Source organism: Gouania willdenowi, chromosome 19, assembly GCF_900634775.1.
Source record: "Gouania willdenowi chromosome 19, fGouWil2.1, whole genome shotgun sequence".
In the NCBI taxonomy this organism is placed as follows: Eukaryota; Metazoa; Chordata; class Actinopteri; order Blenniiformes; family Gobiesocidae; genus Gouania; species Gouania willdenowi.
Window position 1 is genome coordinate 9867835 of NC_041062.1, and position 19488 is coordinate 9887322.

Consider the following 19488-nt stretch of genomic DNA (forward strand, 5'->3'; position numbering starts at 1 on the left):
TAAGTAAATAAATGAACAAATTAGATATTTACAATGATTGATAAATCAAAGATTTCTAAATATCAATATCCTTTTATTTTGGAATGTTTTTTTTTTTTTTTAATGCAGAGCATGAAAAACACATGTATTATGTATATGTGTGAACGTACTGTATATGTGTATATATTTATTACAGAAGCAGATTAGGGCCAATTTTGATGGAGAAAATAATTTTGACCAAATCAAGAATAAAGTTGAAATGTTGAGATTAAATTTGAAATTTCAAGAATAAACTCAAAATATTATGGTGATAAAAATGGAAGGTTTGCTAATAAAGAGAAATCTACAGAAGCTGACTAGTGCCAGTTCACTATATACTCAAACAGTGTCCATCCAAACTGGTCCTAATGTGTTTCCGTAGCAACACAATAGCCACAGCAGGACTGAATTCTCCACTTCTTCATTACTTCACTGGTTTTTACTTCTGAACACCATATATTTTCAAAGTCCTTAAAGAGATAACAGATAATCTTTGTTATTAAACCCAACTTTGAAGTGGAGTTTAACATATTCATTGATACACGTTGTTTGTTGGCGTATATGGTGAATGTATTGCATTTTGAAGTCATTTTAAAAATTTCAATTTTAATTTTGAAGTCATTGCGACTTCATTCTTGAAATGGCAACTTTATCCTCAACATTTCCACTTTTTTCTCGAAAACGTTACTTTATTCTCGAAAACGTTACTTTATTCTCGACATTTCAACTTTATTCTGGGCATTGCAAGTTGTTACTTTTCTCCCTCATAGACAAAAGTAATACAATATAATACACAGTAAAAAAAATTAAAGAAAAGAAATCAACAACAATTTCCTGGTTAATAAATCATGCACTCTTAATAATAAAAAAGAAAATTATGTTGATTTTTTTCATTGCTTTATACATTTAAAAAGTAAATGTAAATTTGGATTATTAGTCTTTTTAATCTATTTATTTATTTTTGCAACCAATGGACAGATTTTATTGAAATTTTCAACAAACATCTGAAACAGGATTAGGAAGTAGTGATAATAATAATAATTAGACTGTTTGTGTATTTTTTGTATCATCTGAGTCATTTTGCTCTCTTCCTTCCTCTCTGTGCAGCAGCACATCCTCCATCGCTGCTCTTCTCTGGACTTTAGATGCTCAGCTGAGCTCTGATTGGTTCTCCTCCTCGTCCTCTCCTCACCGCTGTCGCCATGGGAACCGTGCTGTCGCTGTCCCCCAGCTACCGGAAAGCGGCGCTGTTTGAGGACGGCCCGGCCACCGTGGGGCCCTACACGGCCGTCCAGAACAGCAAGAACGCCAAGGACAAGAACCTGAAGCGCCACCCGCTCATCAACGTGTTGCCATGGAAACGCATCGCCGCCGTGTCAGCCAAGAAGAAGAGCTCCAAAAAGGTGTGTGTGGAAGGAATGTAGAAACGTGTTTCACCTGCAGCAACTTTAGCTTTCTTTAATCCAATGCTTTGACACAGTGCACTGTACAATGATCAAAACCTTTTATAGTTCAGCATGTATACACTGTGACGCTGTGTGTGTGTGTGTGTGTGTGTGTGTGTGTGTGTTTTACCTTTCACAGACCGTCTTGGCTAAACATTGCATATTTACACAATAATTTCCTTTAATATGAATGCTCAATCTTGGTAACCACACCTTGCTAAACTTCCTGTCCCATCAACACTGAACGACTGTTTCCTCCACCAGGTCCAGCCCAACTACCAGAGCAACGTGACCCACCTGAACAATGAGAACCTGAAGAAGTCCCAGTCCTGCGCCAACTTGTCCTCCTTCACCCAGGACCAGGACCAAGGCAGCCCTGGCCTCACCAAGACCTCCACCACCAATAACGCCGTGTCGTCGGTGAAGAAAGCCCCGCTGAGCGGCTCCAACGCGGCCCCCGGGACCCCCAAGAGAGTGATTGTGCAAGCGTCCACCAGCGAGCTGCTGCGTTGCCTGGGCGACTTCCTGTGCCGCCGCTGCTTCCGCCTCAAACACCTGAACCCCAGCGAGCCGGTGCTGTGGCTGCGCAGCGTGGACCGCTCCCTGCTGCTGCAGGGCTGGCAGGACCAGGGCTTCATCACCCCCGCCAATGTGGTCTTCGTCTACATGCTGTGCCGGGACGTGGTCTCGTCCGAGGTGGGCTCTGAGCATGAGCTGCAGGCCGTGCTGCTCACCTGCCTCTACCTGTCCTACTCCTACATGGGCAACGAGATCTCCTACCCGCTCAAGCCCTTCCTGGTGGAGAGCTCCAAGGAGACGTTCTGGGACCGCTGCCTGTCCATCATCAACCTGATGAGCAATAAGATGCTGCAGATCAACTCCGACCCGCACTACTTCACCCAGGTGTTCGCAGACCTGAAGAACGAGAGCCAGAAGGAGGAGGAGAGGAGCCGCCTGCTCATCGGCCTGGACCGGTGAGGGTCCACGAACCCATAGAAACTCTGCTTCACCGTGAGATCTTTGGAGGAGCCACAAGCCCTAAAGTGTTTTCTTTCCGTTTTTCATTGAAGAGCCGCGTGAACTAGTCCAGTCTGGCATAGAGAGGATTTCTCAGGACTAAATCTGACCCAACATTAGATCACTATCACAACATCAGCTTAGATTAGCTCCGTTAATAGTGGAACACGAGCTATAGCTTCATTAATTCTGTTTAATAAAGATATCACAAATGATAAGATTTATAAAGTGAGAGAATGATACTTGATTGTAGATTTTAGAAATAGCTCTTGCTCTCTTTCTTTCTTCGTGCTTCTTGTACATTTTCTACTCTGCAAAGGAAACAGAATCAGACCCATTCATTGGTTCATAGGAGGGTGAATGAATGTATGCAAACATACAAACTTAAACATCAGAGAAGAAGAAAATCATCTCCAAACCCGAGAATGAAAGCTTGCGTGAGGGGAAAATGCCAGACTTGGTTGGATGACGATGGATGGACGCTGAGCTCTGAACTGTTGGATGTACAGCAGCACGAGGCGTATTGATTTATTTAATTATTTATTTATCGCTCTTTTTCTGGAACTACTTTGTTGCTGTTGTTTTTTTTGTTTTTTTTTTACTTAAGACATCTGATGTTTTTTTGCACGTGTGCCATGAAAGTTTTCCAACTTTTCTGATGGATCAGGATCAGGATCAGGATCAGAATCAGGATCAGGATCACCAGTGTGACTCGTCCTCTCCTTTTAGAGAAACGCTGTCACCAGGTGACGTTAGTTTATTTAGCTCTGCTTGCTAACGTAGACTAACTGTTTACTTTTGTGCATATGGACTCAGCGTCGACCACGTGTTTGTAATCAGTGCCATATCATCTTCATCATCCTTATTCTGCTCTTCATCACTTGAATTTTCCTTTGTTGCCATTGGTGAATTGGTAGTTAAAGATGGAGGTGGGCGTGGCCTAATTGTTTGTTTGGTGGGAATGAAGATTGATCCGCTCATGAAGGTTGAATGAGTCCCGTTTGATCCGACGTCACCAACTTCATCCCAACTGTGTTCTGGAGGCCTTTGGAGAACATGCAAACGCCTCACGTCTCTGTAAAGGCCGCGCTCGGATTTTTCTACCTGTGTCGTCCAACATTTGATAACTTGAACTGTTATGAAGTGATAGAAGCTGAAACAGAAATAAAACAATCGCCTACGTTTATGTCTTCGTTACTTTTTCAAGCACGTGTGTGTCAAACTCGAGGCTCGGGAGATAAATGGGGCCCTTCAGAGCATCTGGAGAGATTTTTGGGGCCCAGCCATAAAGTCAGCAAAATGATGGTCCATTGTTCCATGAATCTGTGATAACCACATTTATTTATCCATCTGAATAATATCCACTGTTATCCAGGAAGTTTATTATTATTTGGGCCATAATATATAGTAGGGATGTAACGATTAATCGTAAGGCAGTTAAAAATCGATTCATAGGTATCACAGTTGATATCGATTTTCTGAAAATTGGATCACGGTACTTTTTATCCACAAGTGTCTGGCTGCCTTCTACTCTTAAATATGTTAATAAATGATTCTTTACCCCTTTAGCACCGAAAGAATATCTGTAATATTACTTGAATATCTGTAAAAGTCACGTTTTTCTATTAGCTCTGTCTGCTAGCATAGCTTCTCTTCTTCACTGCAAGATATCTGCATGCCAACCGACCACTGTGTTACCAGCGCCCTCTGCTGGTCCAAACAAATATGACGTAAATCAGTGTAATCACGGTTTTTTTTTTTTTTTTAAAGTCCAATTGTTAAGGCATAAAATACATTTTCAGTTGCACTTTTAAAAGAAAAATAACTATTATGCAGTTTTGCATTGTTTATTATAGAACCAGAATTTAAATTAATAGGCTTCATTTTCATTTGTATTATTCCTTTATTTATTTCATTCAAGATTTATTTTTAGTTAAATTGCATTGTTTTGAATAGTTTATCAAGGAATTCTTTTGACAATGAAAAATAAAAGGAAAATAATACAGTATTTTCTAGTTTTTTTCCCAAAAAAAAAATTTGTCTACAGTCCCATTTTGTAAAATAAATCATGAGAGAATCGTATTGGGAGTTGAGTGAATCGTTACATCCCTAATATATAGTCATCTTAAAGATGTAAATCCTTGTTTTAATCAGAAATAAAATGGATTAAAAGTGATCAAATATGGTGGAAAAGGTGGTGAAATGGGATGTTTAAAAAAAAGGATTGAAAGTGTCAATATTGGAACATTTAGTTTATACTGGCAAATAATGGGCATGACAAATGGTGAATGTGGATAAATTGACAAAAATAAGCATAAAATATGGTAAAAAGTGGTTAAAAGTAACAATAATGGGTCAACACTTCACCTACATTGCGTAGTATGAATGTAGTGTGTGAGTGAGTGTTGGTGGTGGTCGGAGGGGCTGATGGCAGCCTCGCTTCCATCAGTCTGCCCCAGGGCAGCTGTGGCTACAATAGTAGTTTACCACCACTAAGTGTGGAGTGAAAGAATAATGCCTTAATTCTGTAAAGCGTCTTTGAGTGTCTATGATAAAGCGCTATATAAAATTGATGCATTATTATTATTATTATTATTAACAGTGTCTTGTGACCCCAAGGTTGAGAACCCCTGCTGTAAATGACCACATAATTCAGTTGTTGTAATTTAGCCATGATTGACTATGTAATAAAGGATAAGAAACTCTTAAAGGGTTAAATTAATAGATTTATGGTTGATAGCAGGTTACAGGGATCAGGACATGCTCAACACGTCCAAATAATAACATCAGAAACATTTAAAGAATATATTCAGACTGTTACAAAATACAAAAACTCCCTTTTTTTCAATTAAAAATCAAATTCACAATGAATCACGTCGGACTTCAGGCTTCATTTTCCTCTGGGACGCAACAATGAATTATTAACGTGAATATTGCACAAAAACAAATCAAAAAAACCCTCACTTTGCTTTGCATTTTTCAAAATAAGAGCATGTAAAGCACGTCCACGTGTAAAAAACTTTGAGATTTCAACCACAAAAAAAGGAGAAATTTGGCATCGTTGAGGGGAAACCTGAGGACCTATACAGTTAATGACATCATCATCATCAACATCATCGTCATCAGTTTCCCGGCACGGCAAGGACATAGCCTGAGCGGCTCCTGGTGAAGTCGGGCTGTGGTTGGTTGATCTTGGCCTCCACGATGACAGTGCACTTCCTGCCATTCATGCTGCACTGGATCGGACTCACCACGTTAACCACCAGCTTCCTGTTCTCACTGTGACAGAAGAAGAAAAAAAAAACGAGAGTCAAATTCTGCAGCTTTTCACGAGAAAAAAGTAGCTGACCTTTTTTTTTTTGTCGTATTCGCCATCGTTTAGAGACCTTTTGGTGTTTTTTTTTTAGGAAGAATTCTGATGTTTATTGTGTTTTCTAGTCATTTTGAGCATTTTTAAAAATTTATTTTGTGTTTTTTTGTTCTGTTTTGTGTAATTTAGTTGACTTTTTGCTCTTTCTTAAGTAGACTTTGTCGGCGATCTTTTGTTTTGTTGTAATCGTCGTAGTTCCGAGATATTTCTGATGTTTTTATGAGGAATTCTGATGCTGTTTATTATGTATTCTAGTCATTTTGTGCGTTATTCTTATCGTTTTGTGGGCTTTGTTTATCATTTTGTGTCTTTGTAGTCTGTTTTCTGTAATTCAGTTGACGTTTGGTGACCTTTTGCTCTTTTTTAGGTGTTTATGGAGCTGATCTTTTCATTTGTATTCGCTGTTGTTTCAAGAGCTTTCTGGTGTTTTTATGAGAAAATCTGATGCAGGTTATTGTGTTTTCTAGTCATTTTATACATTGTTTTTTATTGTTTTGTGTGATTTTGGATTCATGTTTTATTTGTTTGCTGTGATTCAGCAGTCTTTTTGACACATTTTTTTGAGTGTTTTAAAGCATCACTAAATGATTTCTTTTTGCTGACGTGGTTTTATGAGAGTGTGTCTGCAGCTTAAGCCAAGTCTGCTGCTTAAACCTGGTCAGGAGCAGGTTTGACCCACGGACTGTGTTACTATGGTAACCAAGGTGTTTTCTCTTTGATGAAACCAACGTTCCAGTTAGAACCCGGCTAGGTTTGATGAAATACCCCTCTGAACCTTAAAATGGGCCGTCACCAACCTGGCAACCCAGCTGCTACAGCGGTTGCCTTTCCTCTCGGTGTAACATGTAATGTAAAGATCACTTAAAAGCCAACTCGAGTACAGTAATAAAGTATTTGTGGCATCTTCACCTCCTTCTGGTCGTGATGGAGGCGACGCCGCTCGTTACAAAACAAACAAGCAAAAAGAAAATCACAAACAACAACAACAACGAGCAGCCGCCGCCCACGCCCTCACTCTGCATGGCTCCATCGCCCAGCACGGTTTCCATGGCAACCCCCGCCATCCCAACTCCCCCCATATTTCCATGGCTGCCGGCCAGCAGACCGTGCTCTGTGTGTCTGTGAGAGACTGAGAAAAAGCAAAGGTTGGAATGTGAAGGTCACGGCTGGTTTTTCCAATCAAGAGACGCTCTGAGCCCCGAGGGTGGAATCAGAAAATCAATTCCCCCTTTTTTTTTACCTAAGCTTCGCCCCCTTTACGTGGGCGCCAGGACTTTGTGTTTCTACAACAACAAAAATAATGCCTCCAACGCCTTCAAAACACGAGGGAGACAACAGACGAACCGACAGAAAAAGGTACAGAAACCATGTGACCTGAGTCTGGTCTTTGATTAGAACATATTTTATATTTTCGTGACCAATTGTACTTCAAAATCTTTCTCCTTTAAATAAAGTGGACATGATATCATAGCCCCACCCCTTTACCCTTTGACCCCACTCAGCCAGTGGTGCTCTATGCTAAGCTAACACACACACACAGATTATCAGTCAGACTCTTGCTTACATAACGAGTCTGCAGACAGATTATTACTGACTCTAAAGAGACATTAGAGAAGTTTGTGCACCAACACAGAAAGAGAGGCTGCACCACCTCTGGACAACCACAAACACTTGCTCAAACCTCAAACTTTTCCAAAAAGTACAATTAACTTATTATCCTCCAGTGATCGATCAGTTTAAAGGGAGGGAATCTCATGCACAATACCCAAAAGGACTGAAAAAACTGCAAAAATACACAAGAAACTTCAAAAAAACAAAACAAGACTCCCCAAAACATATAAAACTACAGAGAAATATGCAAAATAGGACGACAAAAATACACAAAAACTGCAAAAATACAAAAGAAGACTCCTCAAAACATACAAAACAACAAAGAAATGGAAAAATAGGACTCCAAAAACACACAAAATGGCAGAAAAATACACAAAAACTGCAAAATACAGATCAAGACTCAGAAAACAAATGTAAAACAAATGTAAAATGACAAAGAAATACACAAAATGACTCCAAAAAAAGTAAAAATAAGCAACACTGGCATCGTTTTTTAAGTTTTTCCTCCAAATAAAGTCTAATTTAACTTTCCTTAATGACGGCTGGTGACGCTCACAACTAAGAAAAATAATAAATGTTTTATTATCTTTTCATACTTTGTTTTATTTTTGTAAGAACAAAACATGCATACTGTAGTCGACACAAAAATGTTGTACTTTTTATCGTGTTAACCTATGACAACAAATGTAGATGGAAGAAAACAAACAAAAACAAAAAAGTAATAAATTAAATAAAATGAAATATACAAAACAAACACAGAACACACAAAGTCTTTGTTGTTTCCTGTTAATGCTCTGATTGGTCACTCACTAACGTTGCTTTTAAATAAACCAAGTAAAACATAATGACCCCTCAATCCTTCTTTATACTGGCGGAGGTTGCAGAAGCAGTCATCCTCGGATGAGCTTGGACTACAAAATAAAAGCGAGAAATAAAAATGGCGGATTGTTCGAAGTGTTGGGCCTGGAGTCGATGTCCTAATTTGGCAGTTCCGCTGGAAATGCTGTGACGTTATTGTTCAAAAAACGTAATAGAGAATAGAAAAATCTAAACAGATTGAAAAATATGACAAATACAGAATATAAAGATATCAACGGAGCACCTGAAGAGACTAATTTGAACTTTTCTGTACTTCTAAACACTCTAAATATACAACAAAATGCATTTAAGGGCTAAAAAAGTGGATTTATCATGATATGTCCCCTTTAATGTATCATCAGGTCTATGTGGGTCTGATGGTTGTCATGGTAACACCATCTGCAGAAAGAGGGGAGGGGGCAGAAAGAGAGAGAGAGAGAGAGAGAGCACTGGAGGAAGAAGAGGATGAGGTAGAGCTTCAATCTTTGATTCAGCAGAAAGAATCGAGCGACCTTGGCGAGGAAGAGAAAGGCGGAGCCTCGTGTTTCGGCTCCTCCTTCATCTCTGTTCTCAGCATCAGTGACACACGTGTTGATAAATTTAGATCCTTTAAATATTAAAGGAGGGAATATGAAACAGACGCTGCACAGACGCTCCTCCTCCTTTGAAATGTTCACCTCGAGCTTCACTAACTCACTAATCCAGTCACTGTGTGCAGACGGCAGCTGGTAACGTTTAAAGGCAGATTTCAAACAACATTATCATTTTAATGATGATTTATTGGCTCCGTCAGTGAAAAACTGATGCAAAAAAATTCAGTTTTTGAGATAAAATTCTGATATTTTCAATGACTGAGAATTTAGAAATATATGTTTACATTAACGTTTGCAGTCAAACATTTTGATTCACTGTAGGATCAATTATTGATCACTAATCATAAATGTGTGTAGGACAGTCTGAAGGATAGTTTTAATACGTTTCACAGTTTTTGATTCAAATAAAACACAATGATAGACTTTTGGAAGTTTCGTCAGTTTTGGGGCGACATTTTGGTGGAAGTTGTAAATCTGCAGCACATTTGGTTGATTTATTATGAATTTTAAAATCTTTTAAACTTAAAGGCTTCCTGTAGCGCCACCTATAGGATGATTTTACAGCTGAGGAGCTTTGTGTGAAATGTGGTGATCAATCACGTATTAGAAGAAGGATTTCGTCCTCAGAAGAAGAAGAACAAAGGTTATAATGAGGAAACAGTTTGTGTTTATGGAGGATGAGCAGCTGTAGGATGTGCAACTGTTCCCTCTGATCCTGATCCTATCAATACCACTCCTCTTCCTTCCTCCTCCTCCTCTTTCTCACACCTTCTTTGTTTCCGACTTTAAACTGTGTATCAGGCGCGTTCCCCCGTGTGTCGTTAGGAACAGAAAAGTGATCAATAATAACAGGCTGTGAACCGTGAGCTCCTCCTGAGGGACGGAGCGAAGGTGAAGGTTGGAAGATTCTTAGGAAACAAGGAAAAAAAGCATTGATTTTATAGTGAAAGATCTGCTGATGCCTGAGGAAACAGTGGAATCGTCTGAGGAGGTGAAAGAGTCACAGCAGAGTCTGTGCAGAGACCGTTTCATATTCCTACCAAACATGTTGGAAACTTCAAGATTAATATTTATATTCCACATGTTGCAGATGTGCTGTCTTTTGTGTGCTTGGAGTCGTTTTTTGTGGTATTACTGTCAATTTGTGTCCTTTTAGTGTTTTTTTGTGTAATCGTGATGTGATTTTGTGTGTTGTTCTCATTGTTTTTGGTCATTTTTTTCCTGTTTTGTGTTGTCATTTTAGAGCCATTTGTCGGTTTATTTTGTGTCTTCAGTCGTCGTTTTTATGTCTTTAGTCCCTCATTTTGTGTCTTTTTAATGTTTTCTAACTTTTTGGTGTGTTTTTGTGGTAATTTTATGCAATTAGAGTTATTCTTTTATTCATTTTATGTTGTCGTTTTTTTCAATTATTTCTTTCGCTTTGTGTGTCTCTCGTGTTCTTATTGTGTAGTCTTGATGTCATTTTGTGTATTGTGTTGTGTCTCAAATAAGGATGAGAAAAGCAACCTTTTCATGTTCCTTCCCAACATGTTGTGCATCTGCGTGAACTCAACCACCCTGGCACCCCCAATGGCTCCGCCCCCCCCCCGTTGATGACCTGATGATGATATAAACGCTCTTTGTGCTACAGAGCACAGAGACCTCTGATCAACACCATTCATCACTTTCCCTCTGAACATGAACCGACACAAACACTTTTGAGGTGTTTGCGTTTCACACTGAAGGTGTCGGAGCAAAGTGAAGCGCTGCACACAGAAAAGAAAGGAGGAAAAAAGAGGAGGGTGGCTCTAAATATAGTCTCTCACAGCAGCAGTGCTTAAATATTTCATCTCAGACAGAGACGAGGTGATGGTGCACATCTGAACTGAGACAATGGGAAGCAATAAGCTGAGCAGAACTGACGATACGTACCCACAAAACAACGACGACTACAAGAAGCAACAAAAATATACAAAAAAACTGACAAAAACATTCCAAATGAACAAAAATGATGCCAAAAAACAAGAATAATAAACAAAACAACTACAAAAATACACATAATGCAATAAACAATGTTACAATATCTGTAGAAATTCTATTCTTTATACGTCTGTGACAGAGTCTGGTCTCTGTGTGTAGTGTGTAGTAAAGTACAGTGCAGCATGTCAAGGACAGATGAAGGTCAGATTCACGCTACTGCACACACGTGCACAAGGAATGGTGAGCGTGCACGTGTCTTTGTTTTGTCAGTGTTTTAAAATGATGGAGGAGAGGGCAATGGAGCACGCGCACGCACACACAAATATAAAATAATCTGTAAATAATTTAGTTTTCTTTCCATTTATTATCATCATGAGTGAGGATGCATGTAATGCTAGGCTAATGCTAATACTAAGCTAATGCTAGCCAACATTAATGCTAAGCTAATGCTAATACTAGCTAACATTACTGCTAAGCTAATGCTAGGCTAATGCCAATGCACCTGTATCCTCACTTGAATTTTCTACAAGAAATGCTAATATTCTAGTTACTATTTATTTCTTCTTTTTAAAGCCACTTTTGGAAGCTGTGCACCTTTATGGATATAATTATATGTTTTGTTTATTGTGAAGCTCCTTCTGGGTTTAACATGACATTAATATTAGTTTGATAAATAAATCAAACATTATTCTGAGTACGAGCCCGTCCTGTAAAACTCAGATTAAACCAACAATTTACACAAATATAGACAGTCCATATAAATTCTGTTATTTGTTGTTTTATGTGTATTTTGGGGGGGTTATTTTGTGTGTTTACTTCAGGGGTTGGACAAAATTAGACAGAGAGCCACATGTGGCAGTGAAACTCATGTAACAGCAGATGTTATAGTAGATTACAGAGTATTAATAGTAGTATTATTGTGTTAATCTGGGATTACAGCAGCGTTGTGACACATTGCGCTCGTTTTATTTAAAGTGCTCACCTCTTGAAGTGACTCAGTAGGGATCCGACCAGCTCGCCCACCCGGCTCTCGTTGGGGGGAACCATCCCCTGCAGACACACCACCAGGTCCCTGCAGTCCTTGGTGTGGAAGACCACCAGCTGGTCTTTACCTGGAGACACGCTGACTCCGTTCACCTGCAGCCGGGGAGAAGCATAGAGCTCAGGAAGTCTGGGAGTGGTTTGTGTCGCTGTTGTCCCGCCCCTAAGTCGAACAGCTCACTGTGTGCGTGCAGGCTGAGTGAACGGCGTGAAACATCTTTTAAAGGTCCTATATCATGCAAATGAACTTTTTTTGAGCTTTTAACCTTGTTACAATGTTACTTATCAAAAACACCCCAAACTATTATTGGACTTCCTTCCTGCATCTCTGAGAAATCCTCAACAATCCTGCTCTCTGAGCTGCTGCCCCGCCCTCTTCTGAAAAAACCAGCGGTCTGTTCCAAACTGCTGTCACACCGTCTGAAACGCCCCCTCAAAGAAGTTCCTGCTGCCGAAGCCACGCCTCCACAGTGAACATACACGCCGACTTTCTCGGATCTGAAGGCATGCGCCGTAAAACTACACACAAGAAGAACATCTTTATTGATGGACTCTGGGTCGAGAACGTAAGGCTCCACAGAACAAAGCTCCTCCATCAGTAGAAATGTCTTTACAAAGTTTGGTGGGCGTGCCTGTTGCCCGTGCTGCTGGGGCTCCAGGGCTACGTCGTGAAAATGGAGGCACTCACTCGGGGAGAGCTGCAGAGAAACCGTCCATTTCAACTTCCAGGTTGGAAGAAAGTAAGTCATATTTCTTAGTAAATTAGTATTTTATTTTTACAAAATGTAAAATATTACCCATATTTGGCTGTAGTTTAAGTTGGAAAGTCTTAAAAAAAAAAAGCATGATATAGGACTTTTAAGACTTTAGCACGTAGCAACCAGTCCCACATGTTGAGTTAGCTTAACATGTAGCCACTAGTCATACATATATGGGTTAGCTTATGTAGCAAACAGTCCCACACATTTAGGTTAGATTAGCACTTGGCAACCACTCCCATAGTTTTGGGTTAGCTTAGCACGTAGCAGCCAGTTCCACATGTTTGGGTAAGCTGAGCATGTAGCAACCAGTTCTACATTTGGGTTAGCTTAGAACGTGGCAACCAGTACAATATCACTGACAACTGCCGTTATTACTCTCAAGATCAATTCAACAGGACAATTCAAACAGACAATAAACTTTCTATCACACATTTCAATCAATGTTTGTGATTTGTTGTCTTTTGTTTGTTTTTTAAGTTGTTTTTGTGTCTTTTTAGTGTTTTTTTGTGCTTCGCTCACAGCAGGACATTTTCATTCTCTTCTCACGTTTTCAGATCTCCTAAATGAATAGAAATGACAGCATTCTAGCATTAGCACAGCATCTTTAACCTCCTGCATAATGTGTGCAGGTTATGCACAAGTTGGTCACTAAGCAGAAAAAAGGCCAGAAAGAGCAAAAGGAGCAGGACACACGCACACACCCACACACAGCAGACATCAGCTGATCTGCCCTGCTGCCCAGTATCCATGACAACGCCGTCTCCAGGGGGGTTGCCATGACAACAAGGTGAAAGGATATAGATAGGGATGGAGAGAAAAGCTGTAACATGAGTCACCTCCTCCTCACACACTCATTTTATTTTAGGCTTGTCTTTATCTTTCTAAGTGTGTGTGTGTGTGTGTGTGTGTGTGTGTGTGTGTGTGTGTCCTACGTTGTACAGTGGGATGCTCTTCATGGGTTTGAACTGTTTCAGTGGATCCATCTTGTAGAGGTGGCGGTCAGTGATGAGCAGAGTTCTGTTCTCAGCCTTATGGAAATGGTTGATCTGAGGGGGAAGAAAGGGGCGTGGCTTGTTATAGTGCTCCGTATGCTAGCGGTGATGTAGCACTCATAGCTACCTTTCTCACGTTGCAGGAGAACAGGACTCTCATGAACTTGTCTTTGCGCTGAAGCTCGCTGGAAACCAGAGTGAAGGAGGAGGCGGAGTCTGGACTGTCACGCTTCTGTTGGATGCACAGATTAGCATTAGCATTAACATCAGCATCAGTAGAGAAGATGCACACAAAATGAACAGACTCACCAGGTAGTTACCCACCCAGGGCCTGTGCAGGCCCATGTCCACCCTGAGGCCCTTTAGAGCCTCCAGGCCACACACCTTGGCCCTCACCTGCAGTGTCTCCTCAGGGGTCAGAGCTTTGATCAGTGACCACGCCCACCACCTGGACACAGAGGGGCCGCAGGGCATCAGCGCTGCTACGTGCTACGCTAACCCAGACATGGGAGACTGGTCGCTATATGCTATGCTAAACCAAACATGTGGGACTGGTCGCTACATACTAAGCCAACCTAACACAGGAGACTGCTTGCTACATGCTACGCTAACCCAGACACAGGAGACTGGTTGCTACGCATCGCTAACCCAGATATGTGAAATCTGGTTGCTACATGCTACACTAACTCAAGTATGTGGGACTGGTCACTACATGCTATGCTAACTCGAGTATGTAGTACTGGTCACTATATGCTAAGCTAACCCAAACATGTGGGACTGGTCGCTACGTTCTAAGATATTTCACACACACACAGGGGAATGGTCGCTACATGCTACGCTAACTTGAGTATGTAGTACTGGTCACTATATGCTAAGCTAACCCAAACATGTGGGACTGCACTCTACATGCTAAGCTAACCCAAACACGGGAGACTGCTTGCTATATGCTAGTCTAACCCAGATATGTGGGACTGGGTGCTACGTGCTAAACTAATCCAGACATAGGTACTGGGTGCTACGTGCTAAGATAATTAAACATGTGCAACTGGTTGTTACTAGCTATGTGCTAAGCTAACCAAACATGTGGGACTGACAGCTACATGCTCAGCTAACCCAGACATGAACATATGTATTATTTATACATCTGTAACAAATGACAGGAACAGATCTATTCTAGATTCTGAAAGCTTGGCTCTCATTAAATATGAGAGCTTGTTAATTATGAGAGAAAGTTTTGTACAAATATTTCTAGAATTTGGTGAAAAGGAGCATTTATTTCAATGTTTTTTTGTCTCTGAAGGTTTTAAAATAGAAGAGATAAAATCTCCTCCTTTCTCTCACAGTCACTGACAGGAGACATGATTCTCTCTAACTGCACAACACGCAGTAGGAAACAAGCGAGCAGACACGGGATGAAAGGAAGCTTCGAGTCTTTGATGGAAGGAGGGAAAGTCAATGATCAGCCTGAGCCCGGGAGGAGGAAACACACCAGGAAGCTTCAAATGGCTTCAAATAGCCTCATCTGGACCTGATACACCACCACGGGGCACGCAGTACCACTCCCAGTCCCTCACAAACTCCTCAGAGATCATTTAAAGGAGAAAAGTTTCCTTCCATCAGTCAAACAGTTAGCTTAAATTAGCTTATCTTTGCCAACTCATCATGTTAGCGCTATACAAGCCGTGTAACATAACACAAAGACGTCCTCAGTTCGGCTTCATTTTGGCTACAATGAAGAAAAATAGCTCATGTTTGCTAACATTAGCATCATATTCACACTTCGCTCCATCCGTTACCATAGCAACCAGCTCCGCCAGTGTTCTTTGAACCTTTTGTATGTTCCCCACTTTGAATGGTCTACTTTCAAGCCTGTGCCCATCGCCCCCCAAATAACACATTTTCAAATGTATTGAACTAACAGTGAACAAGTAACAGCATATTTAATAATAAATCAAAGTTATCACAAAATTACAGAAAAATGCACAAAAAGACAACAAAAATACCCAAAAACTACAAAAATATCAGTAAAAATATTTTAAAAAATGACAATTAAAGTACACAAAATTCCTAATAACTTACAAAATGACGACCAGAATTAAGAAAAATATACAAAATGACAAAGAAAATACTGAAAATGACAAAAAATGACAGAAAAATACCCAAAACTACAACAAAAATATCAGTAAAAATACAAAACAAATTACAACAAAAGTACACAAAACTCCCAATAACTTACAAAATGACTACCAGAATTAACAAAAATAGCAGAAAAATATACAAAACGACAACAAAATATACAAAACGCCAAAGAAAATATACAAAATTACAAAAAATAAACAAAACCTTTGCAAAAATACACAAAACAACTACAAAAAGTCAACATTTCCGATCGACAACTAACTTGTTTTATCGCACTGCTATAAAATTGAAAATGTCCTCCTGTTTGTCGCGCCCCACTTGTCATGCCTCCATTCCCCACCAGAGGGGGGCAACCCCACACACTTTGAGAAGCACTGAGCTACGCTAACACAAGTCGGTCACCAGTTACAATAGTTCCCACTTAAACCCTAACACCTGCGGGGATGTGGCGTGCTAGTTGGAGGTTGTAACGTACATAGTCATAGAACGATGCGATGACGTGTGTACAGTGCGATGATGTCGTCGCTCCTACCTGTTATAGATGCTCTTCAGGTGATCTTCAAACCTGCGCAGCACTTTGGGGGGCGTCGGCCACTTCACGTGCCTCCCGAGGTCCTTCATGGAGCGCACGCTCTTAAAGCGACGGTTCACTTCACGGATGTAGGACTTGACCTTGTAGCGGCGGTAGGCCCGCAGGATGACCAGGGCCGCACGCATCCGACGGTAACGCATGCGGGCGATGGTTCCACGCCACACCTGCAGAAATACGGAGGCGGATTCAAGACTTCAGGACGCACCGTCACCTCTTAAAGCAAAGTAAAGGAACATCGGTGCTAAAAAACACATGATTTAAATTATGTTAAACTCAACACTGCCCTTACAGGGAGTCAGAGGTACTGCCTGCATCCCCCATTATTTTTTGAATAATTTCTTTTTTTTGTCACATAAATCAGACATAGAAAACTGGTGGCTCGGGGGCCACATATGGCCATCGTTCTGACATTGTGCGACCCTTACAAAAATACACAAAATGATTTAAAGAATATAGAAATACACAAAACAACCACATAATGACTGCAAAGATTAACAAAATTACTCAAAGAAAAAAACACACACAACAGTATTAATGCTTAGATTGGCCATTATTCTAAACTAATTATTTTTTTTAAATTATTTATTTAACTAGATAAGTCATTGAGAACAAATGTATTCATATTTATTTCAAGCTAGGCAATAAAACAAACACATACAGTATATATACTGTATATATATATATAAATAAAAAGAGACTGTATATTGAGAAGTGCACAGCCACATGCTGCTCATTCTAAAGAGTTGATGAATCCCAGACGGTTACAAGTTGAATCACAAATCTGGACTAAATGAGGATTCCAGTCGTGGTCTGAGTGGCTCTCGGAGCCTGTAAAGCATGAATAATAGATGTAAGTGAGGCCCGAGGGAAGCACAACCTTCACTCAGACACACACACACAATGGCAAAGAGCAGTCAGTGACTGTGTGCAGTATAATCACGGAGCTGATTAATATTTGATGTCTTCATTGTGTTCATCTACATATTCAAAGTGCAGAGGAGGCATTTTTCACTTGCTCAGACAAAAGGAAAAAGAAGAAAAGTACCGCACTGATGCATTCTGGGAGCAGCAGCGGATGTCAGCACATCCACAGGAACGTATTGACACACACTTTTTATTCATTATTTAATCATTTATATAATTAATTCATATAATCAATTAATATATTTTCATATTTTTGAAATATTCATACTCATTTAATTAGTATTTATTAATACAATTATTTCAAATTATAATTTCTATATTTCATGTCAGTCGATCTCTCTGTATTATATTCTTTTTGTTTGGAAACTCAACACATTTTTAAAAAATGCTTACCTGATTTTCAAATTAAGGTTCATCACCAATTTTTCATTTATCTATTTATTTAAATAAATAACAAATAAGCAGAATCGATCTTTAAAAATATATTATAATACTCAACTAATCAAAATAATCAGTTATTTATTTATATTTCCACACAGAAGCCAGTATCTCCTGCAGTTGAAGCCAAAGTTCCAAAAATAAATGCGGAAAAATAAACAACAGTTATTACTAATTACTAAAGCTAGACGGTATTATTGAGATGAAACAATCATTTGACTTTTTAATCCTTAGCAGAGAAAAACAGGCAATTGTTTGCACTATTTTGTCTTATCTTACCTCATCTTATGCTGTTTTGTCTCACCATCTCTTGTTCCATCTTATTTAATCATGTTGTATCTTGTCCTACCTTTTCTTTTCTTGTCATCTCTTATCGGATTACACTTCGTCTTGCCTAAATTTATCTGCTCTTATTTTACTTTATCTTGTCGTATCTTATTTTATCTGCTCTTATCTTGTGATGCTTCCAAATCATTAGGGTGCACACCAAACGTTCCAGTCTAACTGTGGCTCTAAATCCGAGCCTGTCCATTATCATAACTCAGTGTTTACTCGTCCTCAGATGTCGTAGCGTCCACTGAGTCTCACTGACTTCCTCCACATGCTGCTGGTATCTGTGCCAGATCAACAACTGTGTTTGTTTGAGCTGAGAGACTCTAATCACACTGTAAACAACCCAGGCTGGAGCACAGACACAGACAAAGAGAACCTACACATGAATTATTACACACCGACTCCATCGTCGACTCTTTGGAACGTCAACTTCTGACTTTGTTTATAAAAACATTCCATGTATTTGTTTCAGATGAGAATGTGTTATAATGAGGAATGTTGGATATTTACTGGATTGACGAGATGTCGATACTATGATAGCTTTTTAAATTGATAAGAATGTCCTGATCAGATTAGAGACTTTAACTTAAAGAGTTGAGTCTTGACTTCGACTCAAAGACTTGAACTCAAAAGACTTGAGACATAAACTCAAAGACTTCTCTTGAGTTAGACCAGGGGTGGGTAACTCCAGTCCTTGAGGGCCGGATTTCTGAGACTTTCAGATGTCTCCCTGCTCCAACACACCTGGTTGAAACCAATGTGTTGACATTAAGCTCTGCAGAAGCATGATAACGAGCCATTCATTTGATTCAGGTGTGTTGGAGCAGGGACACATCTAAAAGTCTCAGGAACTGGCCCTCGAGGACTGGAGTTACCCATTCCTGAGTTAGACTCAAACTCAAAGACCTGAACTCAAAGACTTGAACAAAGACTTGGGAGTTGAACTCAAATACTTGAACTCAAAGACTTGAACTCAAAGACTTGAACTCAAAGACTTGAACAAAGACTTGAGAATTTCACTTAAATACTTGACAATTGAACAAAGACTTGAGACTTGAACTCAAAGACTCATGATTGTCTTTTCTTGTTTCCCTCCAAACTTATTTCAAGTCAGATGATTGATATTCAATCCAGGAATTATATTATCAGAGGAACTCCTGATATCAATATGAACCTTATTAAATTATTATAATATCGGACATCTCTAGTTATAAGATATTACTATATATAGCTTTATGTGCTTTAGATAGAAACTAAGAACCAAATATTGGTCCAGTTGTTAGAGACAAAGCTCCTACCATCAGCCTCTCTGTTCTCCCTCTGAGACCTCGTGTGGTTTATGAAGGCTTTTACCAAACAGACACTCCCCCTCCAATCTGTCCCACTTGGCTGCTTCA

At 39.8% G+C, this 19488-nt stretch overlaps 2 protein-coding genes across 2 annotated transcripts in view; one reads left to right on the plus strand and one right to left on the minus strand.

Moving 5' to 3' along the window:
- Positions 1-3666, plus strand: part of cdk5r1b (cyclin dependent kinase 5, regulatory subunit 1b (p35)) — a 6354-nt gene extending 2688 nt beyond the window's left edge. The window contains exons 2-3 of the mRNA XM_028476450.1: positions 1126-1421; positions 1728-3666. Of these exons, the coding sequence (XP_028332251.1) occupies positions 1221-1421; positions 1728-2441 (915 nt within the window). The 5' untranslated portion in view covers positions 1126-1220 and the 3' untranslated portion in view covers positions 2442-3666. The remainder of the gene's footprint in view (positions 1-1125; positions 1422-1727) is intronic.
- Positions 3667-5188: 1522 nt separating this feature from the next.
- Positions 5189-19488, minus strand: part of myo1d (myosin 1D) — a 37669-nt gene continuing 23369 nt past the window's right edge. The window contains exons 17-22 of the mRNA XM_028476047.1: positions 16337-16560; positions 13975-14113; positions 13793-13897; positions 13606-13719; positions 11854-12008; positions 5189-5759 (exon numbers count right to left, since the gene is read on the minus strand). Of these exons, the coding sequence (XP_028331848.1) occupies positions 5603-5759; positions 11854-12008; positions 13606-13719; positions 13793-13897; positions 13975-14113; positions 16337-16560 (894 nt within the window). The 3' untranslated portion in view covers positions 5189-5602. The remainder of the gene's footprint in view (positions 5760-11853; positions 12009-13605; positions 13720-13792; positions 13898-13974; positions 14114-16336; positions 16561-19488) is intronic.